This window comes from Alosa sapidissima, chromosome 23 (genome assembly GCF_018492685.1).
Source record: "Alosa sapidissima isolate fAloSap1 chromosome 23, fAloSap1.pri, whole genome shotgun sequence".
Taxonomy (NCBI): Eukaryota; Metazoa; Chordata; class Actinopteri; order Clupeiformes; family Clupeidae; genus Alosa; species Alosa sapidissima.
Genome location: NC_055979.1, coordinates 24,932,690 through 24,955,890, shown reverse-complemented (window position 1 = coordinate 24,955,890; position 23,201 = coordinate 24,932,690). Strand labels below are relative to the sequence as shown.

General features: G+C 46.1%; 1 protein-coding gene across 14 annotated transcripts in view; it reads right to left on the bottom strand.

Moving 5' to 3' along the window:
- The window catches only part of mcf2la (mcf.2 cell line derived transforming sequence-like a), a 66,713-nt gene that overhangs the window by 8,386 nt on the left and 35,126 nt on the right, over positions 1-23,201 (bottom strand). For all 14 annotated transcript variants that reach the window (XR_006026786.1, XM_042080708.1, XM_042080705.1 and 11 more), the window contains exons 5-24: positions 16,563-16,682; positions 15,635-15,751; positions 14,646-14,795; positions 13,905-14,029; positions 11,401-11,515; positions 11,052-11,171; positions 7,729-7,920; positions 7,149-7,340; positions 6,136-6,295; positions 5,292-5,350; positions 4,571-4,653; positions 4,073-4,139; positions 3,374-3,489; positions 2,973-3,042; positions 2,214-2,306; positions 1,963-2,055; positions 1,618-1,743; positions 1,086-1,307; positions 696-788; positions 208-286 (exon numbers count right to left, since the gene is read on the bottom strand). Coding sequence is in view for 13 of the 14 variants with exons in the window: in XM_042080708.1 (XP_041936642.1) it covers positions 208-286; positions 696-788; positions 1,086-1,307; positions 1,618-1,743; positions 1,963-2,055; positions 2,214-2,306; positions 2,973-3,042; positions 3,374-3,489; positions 4,073-4,139; positions 4,571-4,653; positions 5,292-5,350; positions 6,136-6,295; positions 7,149-7,340; positions 7,729-7,920; positions 11,052-11,171; positions 11,401-11,515; positions 13,905-14,029; positions 14,646-14,795; positions 15,635-15,751; positions 16,563-16,682 (2,392 nt within the window). In the remaining variant the exon portion in view is untranslated. The remainder of the gene's footprint in view (positions 1-207; positions 287-695; positions 789-1,085; positions 1,308-1,617; positions 1,744-1,962; positions 2,056-2,213; positions 2,307-2,972; positions 3,043-3,373; positions 3,490-4,072; positions 4,140-4,570; positions 4,654-5,291; positions 5,351-6,135; positions 6,296-7,148; positions 7,341-7,728; positions 7,921-11,051; positions 11,172-11,400; positions 11,516-13,904; positions 14,030-14,645; positions 14,796-15,634; positions 15,752-16,562; positions 16,683-23,201) is intronic.

Genomic DNA, 23,201 nt, shown 5'->3' with positions numbered 1-23,201 from the left:
ATGACAAAAACAATAGAAAACTATAAGCATTTACAAACTAAGACTAATTTTTCTATTTTACTAATTGAACACATTTTTCAACTCATTCCAGTACAAAGCTTTTTACTCATCAACACATGAAACCCACCATACACACAGACACACACACAGACACACACAACACACACACACACACAACACACACACAACAAACACACACACACACACCTCTGCAGGCCCTCAGCTGCTCTGTTAGAACTTTTCGGATCTCATTAACCCATGTTGTTTTGATCTCTGCCGTTGGAGCCTGAAGATGAAAGGACACAGAATGTCAGTCAGGATTTTCAAACATGTGCCCACCCACTCCTCATCCACTGCAGGTAGAGAGAGAGAGGGGAGGGAGAAGAGAGAGAGAGAGGAGGAGAGGGAGAAGAGAGAGAGAGAGAGAGAGGGGAGGGAGAAGAGAGAGAGAGAGGAGGAGAGGGAGAAGAGAGAGAGAGAGAGAGGGGAGGGAGAAGAGAGAGAGAGAGGGGAGGGAGAAGAGAGAGAGAGAGGAGGAGAGGGAGAAGAGAGAGAGAGAGGGGAGGGAGAAGAGAGAGAGAGAGGAGGAGAGGGAGAAGAGAGAGAGAGGAGGAGAGGGAGAAGAGAGAGAGAGAGAGAGAGGGGAGGGAGGGGAGATGAATTCACACCGGGTCTCCCCTCTGAAGGCTGCCCACCTGCACAATGTAGACCTCCTCTCTGGAGTTGCACCAGATCTCAAACTTCTTCTGGTCTCCTTTGGCATTCTCGGTGATCCCCACCGCACTCATCTGTTCAGAAAAATCAAATCAAAAATCAGATAGTTATCATTTTGGACTAAGAAAGGAAGAGCATACTGTTGATTTATTCTTGATCGACGTTTCCCTTCTATGCTCTGGACATACAACTGTATTCATAACTTTCACACACACACACACACACACACACACACACACACACACACACACACACACACACACACACACACACACACACACACACACACACACACACACACACACACATCAGAGCATTTGGTTACAGCAATATGGTGACAACGTAAGCACAGACAGCAGGAGCATCCTTACATTGAGCGAGTGCTTGAAGCTGTAGGAGGGGGCCTTCTCGTAGCCCTCCCCGTTCTCCTCCCGTCTCTTGCAGAAGAGCAGGGCCTTCTCGTGCAGGAACAGGTGCCTCTGCATGGGCTTGAAGCGCGCCAGGTCCTTCACCTTGGCATGGCCCTTCTTGTGCTCTGTCCACACGCTGAAGGAGCCTTGCATCATCAGCTTGCCCAGGTCACTGAGGTTGCCCTGCAGATGTCAAAGGTAATAAAGCCAGTTATGCTAGACATGTTCTGCCAGTAGCTTTCAAAGTTCACAAACCACTTAAAGGGAAACTTGGCAGGATTTCCCTCTCCGCTAGGGGCAGCGGGAAAAGTCACCATTTTCACCGGAACAGGTCATTTAACCATCCAAATGATTTCTAAATGGGTTTATTACGTTGAAATAGTTGCCAAGTTCCCCTTTAAACAGAAGCTATTTCCATATATTAGCCATTTCCATGAGAGCAGATTCTGCTGAATGAAACTGCAGAATAGCATGCTGATTAGTGACCACTCACCTCATAACCAGTGATGGCAATGAGGTGCATGGAGTCGTTAACAGCCTTCAGGATGCCCAGGATGGACGAGAGCGCCTCCTGCAGGTCCTCGGAGCCCTCGCAGCCTTTGCTGTATTTCAGCATCTCCTGCAGGAGGAGGGGAAAGATCCAGTTTCACTCTGATACTCTCAACAGCTAGCAGGCAACAAAGTGTGTGTGAGAGTGTGTGTGTGTGTATGCTTTTGTGTGAGACAGAGAGAGTGAGAGTGAGAGAGAGAGATAGAGAGAGTGTGTGTGTGTGTGTGTGTGTGTGTGTGTGTGTGTGTGTGTGTGTGTGTGTGTGTGTGTGTGAGGTTTGGGGGAGACCTTCAGTAAGAGCTGGTATTTTGTGATCCTCTGCACTGGCTTCAGCAGGTACGAGTCCAAGCCCAGCTTGTGCTCCAGCTTCTTTTGGCATTCCTACAGGTGCAGCGGCCAGACAACAAACAAACAAACAAACAAACAAACAAACAAAATAAACACACAAGCATGTAAGAATCTTCTTTCGTCCTTCAGAAATGTTTAAACATACCTAAATATAGCAGAGTTCTTACTCTCTTTTCTGTGTTAGAGTTTACCTGGAAGAAGGTGCAGTCGGAGCATTGCCTCCACAGGCTCTCAGAACGGGGTTTGTTCTGGCAGTACTTCTCATAGATCTGCAAATCCGCCATCTGGCACACAAAACAGAGGCAACGCAAAAGGTGAATCAACAATACAGGGCAGAACATAAGACAACAGGACATCATAGGGCTGAAGTTAAGACTTGGGTCTGATGGTTAACTAGCTAAAGACTTGGGTCTGATGGTTAACTTGCTAGACTTGGGTCTGATGGTTAACTTCCTAAAGACTTGGGTCTGATGAATAACTAACTAAAGACTTGGGTCTGATGGTTAACTTCCTAAAGACTTGGGTCTGATGAATAACTAACTAAAGACTTGGGTCTGATATTAACTTGCTAAAGACTTGGGTCTGATATTAACTTAGTAAATACTTGGGTCTGATGGTTAACTTGCTAAAGACTTGGGTCTGATATTAACTTGCTAAAGACTTGGGTCTGATGAATAACTAACTAAAGACTTGGGTCTGATGGTTAACTTCCTAAAGACTTGGGTCTGATGAATAACTAACTAAAGACTTGGGTCTGATATTAACTTGCTAAAGACTTGGGTCTGATATTAACTTAGTAAATACTTGGGTCTGATGGTTAACTTGCTAAAGACTTGGGTCTGATATTAACTTGCTAAAGACTTGGGTCTGATGGTTAACTAGCTAAAGACTTGGGTCTGATATTAACTTGCTAAAGACTTGGGTCTGATATGCTACTAGTGTAAACTCACTCTCTCCAGGAAGCAGCGGCCCACAAGTTCAGGGCAGTCTGTGTACGCCTCCAACTCTCGAAGAAACGTCCTGCATGAACAAAATAAATAAATAAATATCAGTAAACGATAAATACTTTCACACGCTTTGATCACTCTCTCACACACACATAATCCCGGTCATACTCCATCATGAAATAATATAATAATAATACATTTTATTTGCATAGCTCTCTTCAAACTGTGAGCCCAAAGTGTCTCTTTTTACAAGAGTCTTTTACTAAATGTTATGTTGTAAGGTAGACTGTTCCAGAGTTTAGTGGCCCTAACTTCAGAAGATCGCTCCCTCCTGGTCATATGAGTATACAAGGTAAACGCTCATAGATCTCTACGAGCTCATGGATTGTGTGGGTGGAGCATACCGTTTGTGAAATTGGTAGATCTCATGCATGTTGCCAAACAGGATGTCCTTCTTATTGACCAGCGTATTGGGCATCAGATGAGCCATGGCTGGGCTGTCCATCTCCGCGGCATAGCCCTGGAACAGAGGGGAGATCACAGGGTTGTGTGATTAAAGCCTTAACTCTAACACTAGTTAATGAAAACGTTACGTACACAACACGAGCGGTGGTAGTGTAGTCGTTAAGGAGCTGGGCTAGCGTGCAGTAGCCTGAAAGTTATGGGTTCAATTCCCGGCTTCCACCGTTGTGCCCTTGAGCAAGGCACTTAACTCCAAGTTGCTCCAGGGACAATGTGATCCCTTGTAATATAGCTGTCACTAAGTCACTTTGGTCAAGAAGTGTCTGCTAAATGTAATGTAATGTAATGTAATGTAACAACGTATCAAGTACAGTATCCCACAACGTATCAATATGGTTTCTGAATTTTTTTCTAAATGTGAGTAACATTAGGTCTGGTTTCATAGCAATAAAACATACTGCATATGTTAGACCTGGAATCTAAACATGTGTATACATGTGTACATGTCTCGGCGATATGTGGCTATTGGCCTGGGTGTGGTGTGGCTATTGGCCAGGGTGTGTGGTGTATTGGCCAGGGTGTGGTGTGGCGATTGGCCAGGGTGTGGTGTGGCGATTGGCCAATGTCTGCTGATCTTTCACCTGTAGGACACACAGCAGCTCCTCCACGTATGCCCTCTCCGTCTCTAGCAGCTCGTTCATCACATGCCTGTACACACACACACACACACACACACACACACACACACACACACACACACACCAAACTTCTTCAGCAAACTGTTCATGCACCTAATAAATCGATAGTGCAATTCATCGGTCTAAACAAGTGCCATTCCACACTTTAATTGACTCATTAATTACAATTTTGTTTTATTATATCATTTATCATAGTATCAAGTATTGAATCAATTATAAATAGAAATGGAAATACAGTACAACTACAAATTAATGTATAAATACATATATTAGAATTATAACTAAATATAACAAAAATATGAATTATTTGAACTATGGCATGAGTGGCTAGGAGATATCGACACAACTGTTATTCGGCCGTAGGCATGAGGCTAGAGGCCTGACTGTTGCATTTAAATATATTTATATATTTCGATATGACAACAAACAGGCCCAGCTCACCTCCTGAGCACGGCGAGGTTCTCCTCCTCCTCGGACAGAGACGGGGGTCTGCTGTTGGTCCCATTGGGCAGGCTGGGGTCCCCCTGGAGGAGCGCACACAGAGAAAGAGGCCAGTCAGCCACACGATAACTCATACCTGTCAACACTCCCGTTTTTCCCGGGTTCTCCCGTATTTTTAAGGTCATCTCCTGGCACCCTCCCGTTTTGTTATTTCTCCCGGAAAACTCCCGTAATTTGTCATGCGTAAGGTAATGGTAAGGTAAAAGCAACGACCGAAATGCAGTGTTGAAACACGTGTATGAAACGTATTAAATATGCAAACACTGATCTCCCATTTTTGGAAAGCTAACTGTTGACAGGTATGCGATAACTCCAAGTCACTCCAACTAGCCACATCTGCTGGAGGCCTCCGCATAGGATTGTGGCGCAATCCACTTTCGATGTTTGATTACATTAAATTCCATTGCTCTCAACACAGCAGAGCTCACCGCCACCGAACCCTTACACCGCCACCGTCAGTTACCGTCAGTTACAGTCAGTTACAGTCAGTTACCGTCAGTTACCGTCAGTTACCATTCAGTTCGGTGTTTGTCTGCGGTGCTCAATGAATTCCATTGTAAACTAAATGCTCGTCATTTGAACATTTTGCCGCTGATGTGCTGATGTGGCAAGTGACAGAAAGTGTCAGTGCCGATATGCCGAGCGCTCAACTGACACTCACCTTCTTGCAACCACTCAGGATTTCTCCATCAGAGCTGTTCTTCTCCTGGCTTCTGTGAGCTGCAGGAACACACACAGAGCAAATTACACACATATCACTGTTAAATTATAAATTTATAAACACTTTAACACATCCCTCTATAACACTGTATAATGTGAAAGACAGCTAGGTTATCATCTAAGATGGAATGAATCACATGTATGTACACACATGTCATTATTCACATCACCACCAGATGGCAGTGTAGCATAGCCTGATACATGTAAACTCTCATGCAAGCAATGCAGTCTTTTGTGTTCATCCAAGGTGATCAAGGGATGCAGCTGCACGTGAGCTATGACCCTATGGCTATGCCATTGCAGTGGACTGTGTTGGTATAGACGGTGTGGGGAGTGTGTGTATGCATGTGGGTCTATGTGTGCTTTAGGATACAGAAAGGCTAGTGTTATACAATATGTTAAGGCTATCTGCAGTACACTTTAAAAGATTCATGACTAAAGGGTCTAGTATCCTTATTTTTTGAAGGTGCCTGTTTGATAGTCTGTCCAAGGCTGTTCTGTTGGTGATGTTTTCTGCCACAAAGGTTGCTTTGTTTGTGATTTTGTGAGTAAATAGACTTGGCTGTCGATTGGCTACAGTGAATTAAACACCTCTCCTGTATATATCTGAAAAATAAATATGAGTGGTCGGCATATGTGAGTCCATGTGAGGTTTAGGTCATGTAAAGGCTAGTGTTATATATATGGACATATGTCAAGGGCATCTGCAGGGCACTTTTAAAAGATTTATGACTAGAGGGGGAAGTGTTGTGTTTTTCCTGTGGGCGGTCAGTGGGGTCTCTCACCTGGAGAGGACATGGGGGATTTGGGGAAGGCCTCGGGCCTTGGGGCCACCGGCTGTACAGGTCGCGTCTGCTTGGCGGCCAGCTTCTTCAGGCTGACCCGCCGCTTATCGAACATCTCCTGCATGGACACCTGCTTCTGCAGGACCTTCTCCACCTGCTCCTGCTCACACAAATGCATGTCCAAGCACACACACACACACACACACACGCAGACACACATACACACAAAGAAACAAACATGCACACAGATTAATACACATTTAAGTAGATATTTACACACAAATGCAAATGAAATGAACACACACACACAAACACACACACGCACACACACAAGTAACTGTGCACCCAAGTACCCCTATCTTTTCCATTCATCTCATCTTCATGCACCAGCCAGACACCTGATTGAACTCATTAATTAGTGGGACACATGAGCTCGTTAGTTGAAATCAGGTGGAACATGTGCTCCTGGAGGACCAGTCTCTCTCAAGGGCACGGCCATTACGGCTCTGCACTGCTAGCGCACCTCTTGTGTTATTAATCACAAAAAAGGCACGCGTGCGTCGTGTTGTTAATCACCCTAGCGCTAATGCTAGCGTCAGTTGACTGCTAAGCCGTGCGGATCAACAGAGTGACGCCTGCCTGCATGCCCGCACCCAACGGCAGACACACACACACCAGGGATGGATTACTGCACGGGCCTACCGGGCCCAGGCCCAGGGGCCCGAGGGGTCAGGGGGCCCTGAAGCCCAAGCCTTTACATGGAATCATTGCCTCAATATCAACAAATCAGGATGTAGGCTATGAATCTGACTGAATTTAGTATTGGCCATCCCCAAAATGCACCAGAATACAAGAAATCACATCACAAGTTAAAACATTTCTGGGAGAGGACCCCCCCCCCCCCCCCCCCCCCCACACATATGCGAGAATTAGTAATTAGTGGGGGGCCCTTAATACATCTAGGCCCAGGGGCCCGAAAGTTCATAATCTGTCCATGCCCAACGGTGGCGTACCCTGAACTCCGCGTTGAGCACGCTCTCGTAGTCCCTCCAGATGGAGGCGGGGTCGGTCAGCTTGTGGTGATTGGCCGTCTCCAGGTAGCGCTCCAGCTCCTGCAGCGCCGACTCAGCGCCGTCCTGCGACTGACATTTGTCCACCGGCTGAGAGGCCAGCAGGTAGATGCCACTGTCACACCACCTAGCGGCCTGAGAGAGAGAGAGAGAGTGATGAGAGAGGGAGAGAGAGAAACAAAGGGGGAGAGAGGGAGAGTGAGAGTGTGTGTATGTGTGTGTGTGGGGGGGGGGGGGGCACATAATGAAGAGCATTGATGATGTACACACATGTAAATGTAAGATTAGTATTATATTATAATATAATTAGTATTATTAGTATTATATTATATGTGTGTGTGTGTCAATAATAAAAAAAATGTGTGTGTGTGTGTGTATGACCACCAGTGTGTGTGTGTGTGTGTGTGTGTGTGTGTATGACCACCAGTGTGTGTGTGTGCACGGGCGTGTGTGTGTGTGTGTGTGTGTGTGTATGACCACCAGTGTGTGGGTGTGTGTTGTGAATCAGCACCAGTGTGTGTACCTTCTCCAGACTCTGGTGCAGCTCTAGGGCCTTGAGGAGATGGGTCTTCTTGGCCCTCATGACGGAGCCGATCTCCTCGCTGATGGAGCGCAGCTCCGAGCACTTGGGCAGGATGGAGTCCACCGCGTAGTGGGAGCTCTCGATCAGCTGGTCTCCTTCAGAGGCCAGGGCCAACGCACGGTCCAGCACCTCCTACACACACACACACACACACACAGGCACGCGCGCACACACACACACACACACACAGGCACGCACACACATACACACACACACACAGGCACACACAGGCACGCATACACACGCACACACACACACGGTTAAGGTTGTGGGTGTGGTTGAGCAGCGGTACCATCACCAACTGAGAATCGGTCAACCCAGATTTGATTCCTGCACTTCATTGATTCTGATTGATTGGTCAACCCAGATTTGATTCCTGCACTTCATTGATTCTGATTGATTGGTCAACCCAGATTTGATTCCTGCACTTCGTTGATTCTGATTGGTCAACCCAGGTTTGATTCCTGCACTTCATTGATTCTAATTGGTCAACCCAGGCTTGATCCCTGCACTTCATTGGAAGTCCATGTGGCTTTCGATAACAGTGTGCGCTAACTGCCTCATTTTTAACTTTAAGCTCCACTGTCAATGGTGAGGACATTAAACATCACATCAACTTTAACTTAACATCACATTGCTTCACTGTGTTTTATTGAGCATGTACATAGCCATTACGTATATATAAACTTAAACGATAACATTCTCAGTAAAGGCTATGTGTCATAAAAAACAAGATCTCCCTTGTTCAAGGGAGGCATGCACTGCACCCAGCGTTTAATATTAGAGCAGTAGTTTAAAATGCAGCACTTGTTTAAAATGCAGCTGTAAGACACAGCAGCACTTTGAAAGCTGTGCCGAGAACCTCAGCATAGTCTAATAATAATTTTGGGTGAGTCAAGGCTTTAAATATTAATGCATGGCACAAAGACTATGGAAAAGCTGAGCACCATTTTAAAATGCTGTGTAATAACAAAAAAAAAAACATCTCAATGGCTGGCGCCACATTGCCCACCATTTTCTGTGTAACAAGCTCTACTGCCTGTGCAAGTCATGCAGGATTTATTAAAGTCTTTTTGTTCCCATATTATCTTGGTAGGCAAACACACAGTATTTCCTCTGTTCAAACGACAACCGCATGACCCATATAAAAATCTAAAAATAACGGTGGCGAGAAGCGGCGAGATGGCAAGCTATGTGCCCGTCTGCGCCAGCACTGGCTGACTGGCACGCCACAGCGTTAACTAACCCGCACAATTCAAAATGACATATTATTCAAAAGGACAGAAATATTTGAGTTAATTTTCTACTCCATATTTTACTGCACCAAAAGGTTATTTGTGCTTGTGTTATTTGTTTATTTTAAGGAGTAAAGGATAGAGCTTCAAATCAGTGCTGTCATATTATTCAAAAGGACATGGTCTTTTAGCAGAAATATTTGAGTTATTTTTCTGCACCAAAAGGTTATTTGTGTTATTTGTTTATTTTAAGGAGTAAAGGATAGAGCTTCAAATCAGTGCTGTCTGTCCACTGCAGTACAGCAGTAAAGAAAAGAGCACATATCTGCAGCAGCTAGCTTCCACTGCATGGATGCCTAGACGCATGTTCGCACACACACACACACACACACACACACACACACACACACACACACACACACACACACAGAGGGAGAGAGCGGCACATCCGCAGCCTGGCCAATCGAGGGTGACGAGCTCCCTCTCCTTGTACATTCTACTGCCCTCCACCATCTCCTTCACTCTTCACCCATCCCCCACTCTTCCCTCTCTCTCTCTCCCCCTCCCTCTCTCTCTCTCTCTCTCCCCCTCCCTCTCTCTCTCTCTCTCTCTCCCTCTCTCTCTCTCTCTCTCTCCCCCTCCCTCTCTCTCTCTCTCTCTCTCCCCCTCCCTCTCTCTCTGCTGCAGCAGCGGCAGTCTCCCCTGATCTACACCCGCGTGCAGTGATGCTCTGAAGGAGAGCAGTGAGCAGCGTTCAGAGTGCCGCCTCAGCAAACCCTCCCCTTCCTAGCCAATGGCGGACTCCTCCCCTTCCTAGCCAATGGCGGACTCCTTCCTCTGGCGCGCTCCCTTTCACTCATTACAACACAAAGGAAACAGACCCCATGAGAGCCCCCCCCCCCCCCCCCCACCCCTCCTCTCTCCAGCCCCCCAAAGGCCGTCTGGTCACAGTTGGTTGCGCGAGGTGACAGGTTGGGTTGCGCTGTGCTGGTGGAGACTACAGCAGGAGCAGCTCTGAGAGGCTCTCCTCCACTACAGCCGCACGAAAGGAACGGAGTCCATACATAGCGTCCGTTTGATCAGTGGGCGGATGCTAACACAGAGCCTCACACATGCAGCGCCAGAGAGAGAGAAAAGAAAGATAAAGACAGGGAAAGAAAGAAAGAGAGAAATAGCAGAGAGAGAGAGAAAGATAGAAAGAGAGAAAGAGAGAAAGAAAGAAAGAGAGAGAGAGAGAAAGAGAGATAGAGAAAGATAGAAAGAGAGAAAGAAAGAAAGATAGAAAGAGAGAAAGAAAGAAAGAAAGAAAGAAAGGAAGAAAGAAAGAGAAAGAGAGAGAGAGAGAGAGAGAATACTAGTGACGGGCAGGTGACTCACAGGCACAACACATCTAGAGCCGTTCAGATTTGCTCTCTTCTCCTCTCTATCAAAAGGTGTTATTTTTTACACTGAGGAGGTTTCATCTGTTCCTTAATGAACACTACAAGACTGCGGTGAATGGTGATTGTTTAAGCTGCTACAAATATTTATGCACTGATTTCCTCTGCAAAATATTCATCTTTTTAAGTTAATTATTCATGAAAAAAAAATACATCATTCTTCTGTAAAACCCAAAATCTTCTCTTGAATTAAACCCAATTTTACAGTATTTGCTTTTACATCCTAAAGGCCATAAATCATAAATCTGTAAAAAAGACATGCAGGGTCAGGCCCATTGTGACCAGTATATTAGCCATGGTGTTGCCATGGTTACCCCTGCAGGTCATAGTTTCATAACTCATGGCCTTGTTGAGACCCTGAATAGAGGCTGATGTAGTGTTTCAAGCTAATTAGCATTTAAATGGGAAATTCTTTGTTTAAAACACACTACATTCCACATCTTCGTCTTGGGAATACTTCGACACTGGTAGTGGTACTGATGTTGTTATTGCAACTCCACGTTTGGGTCATGCGGTTGCATGTAATGACTAGTGGTGAGGAATATGTTTGTGGTGTAATTTGGTTTGTGCGGTTGCCATGGTAACTTACACAGGTGCGCTCTTCGTGGCACGTGAGCTCTTTATGGATGTGTTCAGCATGGGCGGGGCTTATGCCCACCTCCGAGAAGTTCGCCAGTCTTTCTCCGACCAGGTCCAGCTGGGAGCGAATCTGATGACATCAAACACACACACACACACAAATATTGATTAGGGTTTCGCCACACTTGCGGTCATGGTCATTGACATAAACATACAGTAGACCTAAATGCACACAAAAGAAATCTTAACACAGCCATCCATATTCATTCATTCATCACAGCATTCACACAAAGCTAAAGTCAAATTTCCAAAGGCGCACACACACACACACACACACACACACACACACACACACACACCTCTCTGTAATTGTGCTCGAAGTGTCGCAGCTGCAGGCACTGCTGCAGCTTGGTATAGTGCCGTTCCCAGAAGTCATCAAACGCCGTCTCGGTCTCATCCAGTTGACCCAGCAGCCTGAAGACACACCAAACAATCACATCAGGTCATCAGCATAAACACTACTGCCAGGCACAACTCCTGCCCTGGATTCATTGGAATATCAGCCATCAGGGCTGTGTATTGACAAGGACCTCACAATACGGTACGCATCACGATACATGGGTCACGATACAATACGTCACAATATATTGCGATGTAATACATATTGCGATATATTGCAATACTTTTTACTGAAAATGTAAAAACAGAGCTGGAAACCGGGCCGTATAATTATGTAGATCACATTATACTGATAATTCAGCAGAGAAATAATAAAACAAAATATTGCAATAGTCAGCTGTTCTTGATTCCCTCACGGGATCAAAACAGTATATATACATATATATATACACTATACAGTATACTCACACATTTTTGCTCAGCCTAAAACTTTAATTAAAAAAAATCGATATTTGACGACAGTGGCTATACGATATATTGATATTTCGATATCAAAAGCACAGCCCTATCAGCCATGCTGGAATTTGGAAATTTTCCAACCAGACCAAATGGCTATTCATAGGGAAGCACATCATCTAGACAAGTTTATGACAGCATCATGCTAAGACCTGAACCAGACGAGGAATGACATGCATTACAGAACTCCAACAGAAAAAATATCTTGAAAAGAAGCAGATTTATTTCAACAAATCCCCTCAACAGCTAAATGCCCTTCCGAAATGCAGAATATTTCTCAGAGTAACTTAACCCACATTTGTCAGGCAGAAGGACAATTACAAGCTTGCCCTTTCTACATGACAAAATCACACAATGACAGGAAAGCCTCTCTCTGAAATCCTTTAGACACACGTCGTTTTGGATAACACTCACATGCACCTCGTTGAGACTCAGAGATCACACACACACACACACACACACACACACACACACACCTCGATGAGACTCACAGATCGTGGGCCTGTTCCCTGCGCTGTCCTTGTCTAAGCCTGCTCAGTGGAGGACACAGGCTAGGCCAGAGCTTATATAACATACGTGTTGTAGTGTTTGTCATTGTGTGTGCATATGTGTGTGTCAGTGTGTGTGTCAGTGCTTCTGTGTGTGGGTGATATGCACCTGCGGGGCATAGTTCTGCCATTGGCAACGTCTGTCACCTTCAATCTTGTCGACTGCCATGAGTCTGCCAAAAATACTCCCCCACCTCCACCCCCACCACAGCAGCCTTCAAAAGACCCTGTTCCCTGCAGGATCAAATGTCCTAGGACACCAAAGTTACCTCAGCAAAATCCTACAGTTGGGTTATGCAGTCTGTTTACTTAATGAATAAAGCGGTGCTCTCTGGTGCAATCCACGTATCCATCTATGCAGTATGCGTTGTTGATATAGTGCTATATGGTATAGCCTACTACGCTATCTCTATGTGTTCTATCAGTGTTCACCATGTGATGTAAAACCATGCTGCAATGTTAAAGTACCTACTTAGGTGGTCATTACATAAAAAGCGATGCTCATGCAAGCCCACACAGACTATTTTCACGCCGAAGTCTGAAACAGTGTGAATGGTGAGAGTGATCGACCCACCCACTACAAATGCTTTCAAATGCTAGCAATACATACTGATGTTGGCAATATAGCCTGAACGCGAATCCTCGTTTGTAAGTCGCTTTGGCTAAAAGTGTCAGCTTAATGAATACATGTAAATGTATGCAAATTCATACTGAACACGGGATTCATTCAAAGTGTCATTTATGATACTAGCATATAAACATGCAACTGATGCAGCCCTGTGTGGTCTCTCCCAGTAGAGTTGAACTGCAGGAGTCCAGACTGCTGATGTAAGACATCTGATTTAGCTGCAACTTCATTGATTGTGGGGGCTGGTAGCGTTCGTCAGTGCGGCAAGAGCAGCACACCGCAAGAAAACGCAGCGCTCCAGCCACCCCAGTACCTCCTTTATCATCATCAGGTCACTTTATTGATGCAGCAAACCAACTAGAAAGTAGTCTGTGGAGACAGACACCTTACGCAGCAATCCCTTCTCATTGTTGTAAAAAAGAATGAATCCTCTCTTTGCTGGCAACACTATGTCATATGCAGAGGACAGAGAGCGAATCTAAACAGTTTTGCTGCCAACAGTTACATCTAAAGGTGAGTATACATTGTGTCCTAAGTGCTCTATTGCTTTGAAATGTACTACAAAGTTGTGTGTTTGTGTGTGTGTGTGTGTATATCTATATCTATATGTGTGTGTGTGTACATCATATATAGTATGTGTGTGTGTATATGTGTGTGTGTAAATATGTTTGTTTGTTTGTTTGTTTGTTTGTTTGTGTGTGTGTGTGTATAGTGTGTGTGTGTATAGTGCGTGTGTGTGTGTACTGTATGTATGTATGTATGTATGTGTCACCTCTGCACAGTGGCCAGATTCTCCATCTCGTCCTGGTTCATCGTGTAGTCGGCGTCGTTGACCAGTGGTTCGTTGATGCTCTCTAGGAGGCGTCCGCCCTGGGACAAGGCGATCTTTAGGTCCTCCTGTGAGCACACACCAAGAAGAGGACTTAACACACCTGCGTTGGACGCTGATGTAGGGCAGTACGATGGTGAGAATATGAGACTATATCTGGAGGAGACTATCGGAGACTATAGGGCTGGTCACACCAGGAACGATAACTATAACCATAACGATAACCATAACAATTTTTGGGTTTTTTTGCTTTTATTCCGACAGGACAGTGAAGATTGACAGGAAGTGAGTGGGAGAGAGAGAGATGGGGTGGGATCGGGAAATGACCGCAGGTCCGATTCGAACCTGGGTCCCCTTGGGCACTTGGACCCGTAGCCACAGTGCCCCCCCCCCCCCCCCCCCCCCCCATAACCATAACAATGAAAGAGTCCTCACTGACCAACGATAAGCAAAGTATGAATGTGACGGCTAAAAAGTGATTGGTTCTGATAGGCTGGTAGCTTTTCATCGTTCTCTGAAAGTGATCCCCAACGATATTGTTCTTCACGTCGTTATCGTTATAGTTTATGCGTGAACGTCGTCATTCATATTAACGAGAACAATGTTTTTTTTATAGTTATCGTCATAGTTATCATTCTTGGGGTGAACTGCCCTTATGGCTGACGTTTGGAGTTTCAGGTTTACCTTCATCTTGTCTTTCTTGTTGGTGTGTGTGCCGAGCAGGTTGGCGGTGGCCTGCACGTCGTTGGGCAGCTCCGTTTCGGCCAGCTCTGTGCCAAACGACTGCAGCATCTGGGCAGTCTTCTTCACCATCAACGCAAAGCCCTCTATGGCCTGACGACACAAGCACACACAATAAACACACACGAACACACAAGTATACGCACATGCTCACACACACACACAGTTCATCTAATGAAATTAAATGTCATAAAGAAAAATAAAACTGCAATTGAACACACACTCTTTTGAGGAAAGAACGACAATGACAATAAACTAAAAATATTGTTTTAGTTAAGGGTTACCTTAGTTCCCTTGTTTTATTTATATATCTTTTATATTAAATTATATCACATTTTATATTATACTATCTTAGTGCAGAAAGCCTCAGATAAGGATACTTTAACATTTTAAGCTACGAGTTTAGAGACAGAGCTTTCGATTATGATTGGACCCTTGCACATGCCTTTTTACCCCAGGCAGTGATCCCTGCAGACCAAAACTGACCTATCCAACTCAATATAGCATGCTCCCCTATTAAACACACACACACACACACACACACACACACACACACACACACACACACACACACACACGGTTGGCTTCCTTTCCCCTGAAATGTATTGATCCAACAGTTTGAGAGGATCGAAATTGACAGTGACAGGCTAAATATATGGAGTCCTTGTTCTCTATAATGTGCGTTAGTGTTCCTTCAGCGCTGCTAACGGAAGTTACAAACACAACTGGTGGAGCTCTACAGTGCAGCTCTACAGTGCAGCTCTACAGTGCAGCTCTATAGTGCAGCTCTACAGTGCAGCTCTACAGTGCAGCTGTACAGTGCAGCTCTACAGTGTATTGGGACTAAACCAAGCAGTGTTTGTCATTCCTGCATGCAAGAGAAAGAGATGGTGAGATAGAGAGAGGGGGATCGAGGGCGTCTGGCGTCTTACCGTCCGATGGGAGATCCACTTCTCATGACAGTACTCTTGTGTCCCACCCAGCTCCTGGGTCAGCTGGGTCCGATCAATGTAGCTGTGTAGCTCAGTGACCGAGCTGAGCATTATAACCTGGACACACACACACACACACACAATTAAACAGTCTGTGGAAACATCAAATGGCGACTCTGACAGTTGTGACAACGGTGTGTGTGTGAGGTTAAGTGACCACTGATGTATTAAACGCTTCCTGTTTACACCGTTAATGATTTCCCTCTGCCTGTTCAGGCACCCTGCCATCGGTCTCTCCCTTCTCTCGCTCAGCGCAGCTAAAGCTCTAAAAAACCTCCTCCCTCTCTCCTCCTCCTCCTCCTCTCATCACTCTCTCTCTCTCTTTCTGTTTCTCCCTTCTCTCTCTCAGTGCAGCTAAAGCTCTAAAAAGACCTCTTCTGGTACCTTTCCTCCCTCTCTCTCACCCTCCCTCTCTCTCTCTTTCTCTCTCCCTTCTCTCTCAGCGCAGCTAAAGCTTTCCTCCCCCTCTCCTCCTCTCCTCTCCTCCTCCTCTCATCCCTCTCTCTCTCTCGGTCTCTCCCTTCTCTCTCTCAGCGCAGCTAAAGCTCTAAAAAAACTCTTTTCACCTTCCCTCTCCCTCTCCTCTCCTCCCCCTCCTCCTTCCCTCTCCTCTCCTCCCCCTCCTCCTTTCCTCTCCCTCTCCTCCTCTCCTCCCCCCTCACTCTCTGTCTCACGCTTTCCTTCTGGGGGAAACACCACCACAACAGTTTCTTTAATGTAGTAATTGGCTCTCCATGCTGATCTGTGGGTGAGAGAAAGGGAGTGTGAATGTAGCTTCACAGGACTTTGTGTGTGTGTGTGTGTGTGTGTCTGTCTGTGTGTGTCTGTGTGTGTGTGTGTGTGTGTGTCTGTGTGTGTGTCCACGTACCGGCACCTTCATTTTGAACTCATCTTTGCTGAACTTAAAGAAGATGTCGGAGAGTGTCCTCTGTAGAAGAGTAGTTGGCCTCAATACCAAGACAAGCTGCAGGTTTCCTGGGAAAGCACCCTATAAGACAAACACACACACACACACACACACACACACACACACACACACACACAGAAAATCACATTATTTCCAGTTTCTTCATTATTGTGGCATAATTGCCCGAAGCATTTTTAATTAAAACAATGGCACTGTGTATTGAAAACATTATTATGGGTATTAAACAATCAAATCATACTTGGCTCTGTGTGTGTGCATGAGTGTAACTGGAAGGGGCTGCAGTCACATACTACAACCATGCACACACACACACACACACACACACACACACACACACAAGAAACCCCCCCCCCCCCACCCCCATGCACATACAGTGTTGTCATAGCAACACTACTCCATGGGAACCACCGCTGCATAGAACAATGGCCTGCCTCGTTTTTCGCCCTTCCTTCTATCCTCTCTCGGAGAAAGCCCATGGACGCGGTGGCCAACCGCGGACACATAGGAGAGTGTTTACATTTTGTTCATTAAAGACCTCCCCTGTGGGACTTTTTGTGTGTCGTATGAAATATTCAACACCAGATCAATATTTCCCCCTTTCACACTGACACTGACACTGACACTGACACACACACACAGAGTAAAGGAGAGAGATAGAGAGAGAGAGAGGGAGGTGGGAGAGAGAGAGAAAGGAGAGAGAGAAAGAGTGAGAGATAGGATTTCAGCGCGTAACAGGAGGGCTCTCATTATGAATGACTGAGAGTGAGTTTGTCAGTGGGACCGCTGAGGGCTCGATAGCCAGAGGGCTTCACCATCACTCATCTAGAGAGGGTCCGTCTCTTCTACCGCTTCGCCCACAGCTCAGTGATGACCCCTCGTCCACCTCTACCGAACACAAAGGAGAGTCGGAGAGAGAGCACCGCTCTTCCTTCTGGGCCGACGCTTTGTGTCCATTCACTTTAACAAACAATTAGCTGAGAGACTGGGGGCCCTGGAATTTATTCATTAGCATGCTAATCAGCGCGTTATCTCGGGCGGCGGCGTCCTCCCCCACGAGAGGGAGGCAATTATCTCCCGTCCGTCGTCTGCGTCTGACCAAGAGGAAGGGGGTGGGCAGTGGGGCGGAGAGGGGGTTGTCTTGTCACTCTTTCATTAAGTTCAACATCAAAACATCGCCGCTCCCTGCGGACTTCCCCTCATTACGAGCAGAGGCCAGAGCGGTCAGGGCGTCAGGGCGTCATGGCACGTCATAAAAATGGCACCAAAGCCAGGATGTTGCTTTTTTTTATTTTTTTTATTTGCATGCGTTACACGTTTCAATCGGACACGATTCCTTGCTCGGGCGTCCAGAGCCTGCTCCAACTGCACGACAGATCGGACAGGAATTCAGCTCCGTGATCCGAAACTCTGTGCGATTCCGACGCAATTTTAGCACCAAATCAGTTGAATCTATTGAGCCCTGCGTTGTCTGGAGTCGTCTACGCAATGCTGCAGGATGGGCTTGCCTGCTGACCTAATGATTAAAAGACCTCTGACCTCTGGATTATCACAACAATGATCCGCGTGGCTCGGAGGCACGCGCTGGGTGACAAAACACACAATTGCTCCGGCCAAGCACCTGTCACTCCCACAACCACCCCACCAGACTGTTTGCTGATTTCTGGGTGGATGTCCTCACATGCTCTGAGGGATGTGTGTGTGTGTGTGTGTGTGTGTGTGTGTGTGTGTGTGTGTGTGTAAATGGAGCAGATCTGCGGAGGGTCAGTGGAGAGATGAGTGAGCTGATCTCCATATACACAGTACAGCGCTAATGTCTGCAGATGCTTAGTCAGCCAATCAGAGACGTTGAACTAGAAAGCAGCAGCAGAAAATGTCTAGGGACGCTTAACCTTGACTTTTCAGAGGACACTTCAAATGGACACTAAAATGTGACAACACACACACACACACACAGAAACACACACACACACACACACACACACATACACACACACACACACACACACACACACACACAGAAACACACACAAACACCATCTGCTCTGTTTGGGCCATAGCTTAAGGACATACAACACATGGACACAACAGACATATGCACATTCACACACATACACACACACACACACACACACACACACACACACACACAAAGCAGTGTCACACACACACAAAACAGTGTCACACACACACACACACACACACACACCACTGGCATGGCCTGTTGCCCATCCTCCAGTGTCTGACTCAGGGTGAGCGGGTGAGTGATGACGCTAGCTCACAGCTCCTAATACATTCTGCTAAACACACACACACACACACACACACACACACATACACACACACACACATACTGGCCGTCATATAGTATACATGTCAACATCGGCCTTTTATCCAATAATAACTGAGTGATTTACATCAATTTATTTGATTTATTCAGATGATGTCTCTGCTGGGACTAATTCATACACACACACACACACACACGCACACACTCCTCCTGAGAAGCGAGAGACGAGCTGGTGGATATTTCCTTGGTGGCGGGGAGGGGGCCTAGGAGAGGGAGAGGGGGAGGGGATGATCCCCAGGGAGCGGCTGACACTGCACAGATACACCACCACTCTAATCAGCACACTAACATCCACACACACACACACACACACACACACACACATACAGTATGCACGTATACACACATTCACACACACTGAAGTAAAATGCATAAATGGCCAAGGGGACATCTAGGCAATACGTCTAATATGACAGTATCTTTCATCATGAGTATGACAGTACACGAACATCCATCCACACACACACACACACACACACAGAGTATGACAGTATCTTTGATCATGAGTATGGCAGTACTCTGATTCATGTACAGTATGTATAGAATAGTAACTACCAAATCTCATCAGCGGAACTAAAGACTAAGAACTATGTACAGATTCAATGAAATTAAAAGGGGCGGAATATGTGTAGACGACTGCCATGTTTGCGTTACAAACTAACCCCATACATTTCTATGGGAGATTCTTTGAGTGCTGTGTGTCCTCATTAGAAAGTGTCTGTGTGTACTGAGTACTACTGTCCCTTCTTTGTCTCGTTAGGCTGTCTTCAACAGACATAGGCACAGGCATTTAATATGCTTATTATGCTTAAATACTTATCTTGCAATCACAAAATCACTATCTCAGAAAGAGAAATGTAATCTAAACTTTAGTTTGAATTCTTAACACCATTCACATCACATTTTTGTATTTGAAGGGAGGATTATGGAATGATGGTCTGTCATGTTGTTGTCATCCAAGATGACCCAGGAGGTCACTGGGTTTACGAGAGGTCTCCAAATCCCTTCATGATGCTCACTTCTCCTGCCTGGACCTTCTGCTTTCTCACACACACACACACACACACACACACACACACACACACACACACACACACACACACACACACACACACACCTCCTGCCTGGACCTTCTGCTTTCAGTAAGCCTCTGACCTCACATCCACCCAGTGTGAACTCTCACACAACACGCAACAAATGGGCACTCACAGAGACAGACAGACAGACAAACACACACACACACACACACACACACACACACAAAATGAGCACAAACAAATGACCACACACACACAGACAGACACACACACACACGTAACAAATGAGCACACACAGGCAGACACACACACTCCCACTCTCTCTCACACACACACTTTAGTTGAGTGCCTGGAGATAAGTACCCAACTCATCAGTGCAGTAACTGCTTGTACATCCCAAGGCAATGATCTGTGTCCCTCATAAACATACAGATTTCTCTCTCTCACACTCTCTCTCTCTTTCACACACACACACACACACACACACACACACACACACACAGACACACAACGACAACTAAATGAGCTGTGTCTTGTTATTACATTGTTGCTTCCTCACACACCAGGAAGCAGGGCTGATGGAGTGACTCTATCTGGACTCATTAGGGCGGCCTCAGATCTGCCTACCCATGATGCAACAGCAGGCCTTAGCCTATATACAAAGGAACTGAGGAGCAGGACAAAGCACACAGAGGACAGAGTCGGTGTGTGAAAGGCACACTCACACACAGAACTAGACCATGTAGAAATGGAAACCATCTAGAGGTTTTCACAAAATATGAATATCATGCTGAATTAAGAACGGTATATTCATATTTTGGAAACATGAAAATTCCCATAATTTCTGCCAACCTTCTGTTCTGTTTCACCTGAATATGTACCACAACAACAACAACAACAACAACAACACATTGCAACAGTGAAGAGGGAACTTCACTAACCACCACCAATAAGTAGCACCCAGCTGGCTGATGCAGGCAGCCATCAACAGTATGTACCATTCAGACCCAGACACTTGACAGGACATATCTGAGAGCAGAGCTGCCCTGAGGATTGGGGCAACAGGGGCAACAGGGGCAACGCTCTCTAACAAGCCCCCCTGGGAGCGGCCATAACACTGACAGGAGGAAGGGGGGGGGGGGAGTCTGGAGGGATCAGGGGGACAAGAGGTATCCGAGGGGTGGGGGGGTGTGGGGGCATCTACACTCAAACTGACGAAGACAGCCTTAATCACCTCTGACCATAAAGGACCCTCGCGTACGCACGCACACACACGCACAGCATGTCAATGCAAGCAGGGACACATCACGTCACATGAATCCACATACACACAACACAAGCGCCCAGAACTTCCCTCTTTATTTTGATATGCACTCTGTATTGTTGTACAGTGAATGACATATCGGTATGTAGTAAATTCCCTAAAGACAGATGGGAAATTCATTCCCATTCAGATGACAGTGGACTCTGAATGGAGCTCCACACGGTTTCAACATGACTAGGGTAACACGCCTTACATAATAAATGACCTGCTCCAATATATGCATTACGATCTAATAATTAAATAAACTCTAACTGGTGGAGAGATGTACAGAGGACCTGCAGCTGGGATGCTAATTCACCACCTTGGCCAACATGGCAACATCCATGCGGATTTCATTGCCAAGCTGAATCGCAGAAGATGTTGATCAGCACTCCATTAGCATATATTAGCATATATTAGCATACATTTGCATGCATTAAGTGTCCCTAAAGTGAACGGAGGGTGTACACCTATTGGCCGAATGGATTTTGGGAGAGAACTGTTGGGGAGCTGTCCAGTGAACTGTGGTGCTGAAAGCCTTCCAGCGCCTCTCCAGATGGATGGTGCTTACAGGATTTTAGTAATTTGATTTCATGTCCCAGTCAGGCAGCATCTCAAATCCAAATGAGATCACCTGAACGAGCTTTTGGGGAAGTACTGCACAGTGCTGTGTACGACTTTGACAGTTATTTTGGGGTAACTGTCGACCTGCTTGGATTAATCTCCTAATGCCATCCATTTATATGTGTGTGTGTGCAAAAGCAAAAGCAAACACACACATAAACACAAACACACACACACAAACACACACACACACGCACACAGCCTGCAAAGCCTACATTTGAAACATTTGTCATGCATCACAAAGAAAAAAGATAAAATGTCAGTCAGCATTTAATAGATGGAGGCGGGGGGGGGGGGGTGAAAGGAGAGGTGGACTAGACAAATGGAGAGCAAACGAGAGAGAGCGGGATCATGGGGAATAATGGAGAGCAAACGAGAGAGAGCGGGATCATGGGGAATAATGGAGAGCAAACGAGAGAGAGCGGGATCATGGGGAATAATGGAGAGCAAACGAGAGAGAGCGGGATCATGGGGAATAATGGAAGGGATGTAAAAGGAAGGAAAGGGCCACTGTGCTGCTATGGTGAGAAAAACAACAGGATTTGATAGAAACGAGACGAGACGAAAATAAAAAGGAGGAAAATGAGAGATCGGAAGTTTGCTGCTCATCTTCTGCCGTCAGTGCTGCACCAACAGAGAGGAAGAGAAGAGAGATAGACAGAAAGATCAGAAGAGAGAGAGAGAGAGAGAGAGAGAGAGAGAGAGAGAGAGAGAGAGAGAGAGAGCGTGCGAGAGAAAGTGTGCAAGAGAGAGGAAGAGAGTTGAAAGAGGGAGAGTGTGTTGAGGGTGGGAGAGTGTGTTGAGGGTGGGAGAGTGTGTTGAGGGAGAGTGTGTTGAGGGTGGGAGAGTGTGTTGAGGGAGGGAGAGTGTGTTGAGGGTGGGAGAGTGTGTTGAGGGTGGGAGAGTGTGTTGAGGATGGGAGAGTGTGTTGAGGATGGGAGAGTGTGTTGAGGATGGGAGAGTGTGTTGAGGGAGGGAGAGTGTGTTGAGGGTGGGAGAGTGTGTTGAGGATGGGAGAGTGTGTTGAGGGAGGGAGAGTGTGTTGAGGGTGGGAGAGTGTGTTGAGGGTGGGAGAGTGTGTTGAGGGTGGGAGAGTGTGTTGAGGATGGGAGAGTGTGTTGAGGGAGAGAAATCCTTTTTCCCACCTCAGGGTGCAGTGGTGGATAAAAAAAGAAGGCGTCTAATCTGTGAGGAAGAGATGACACGCTGCTGCAGAAGTAGGCTAGTGGGCTATGCAGAATCATGAAAGGATCCACACATACACACAC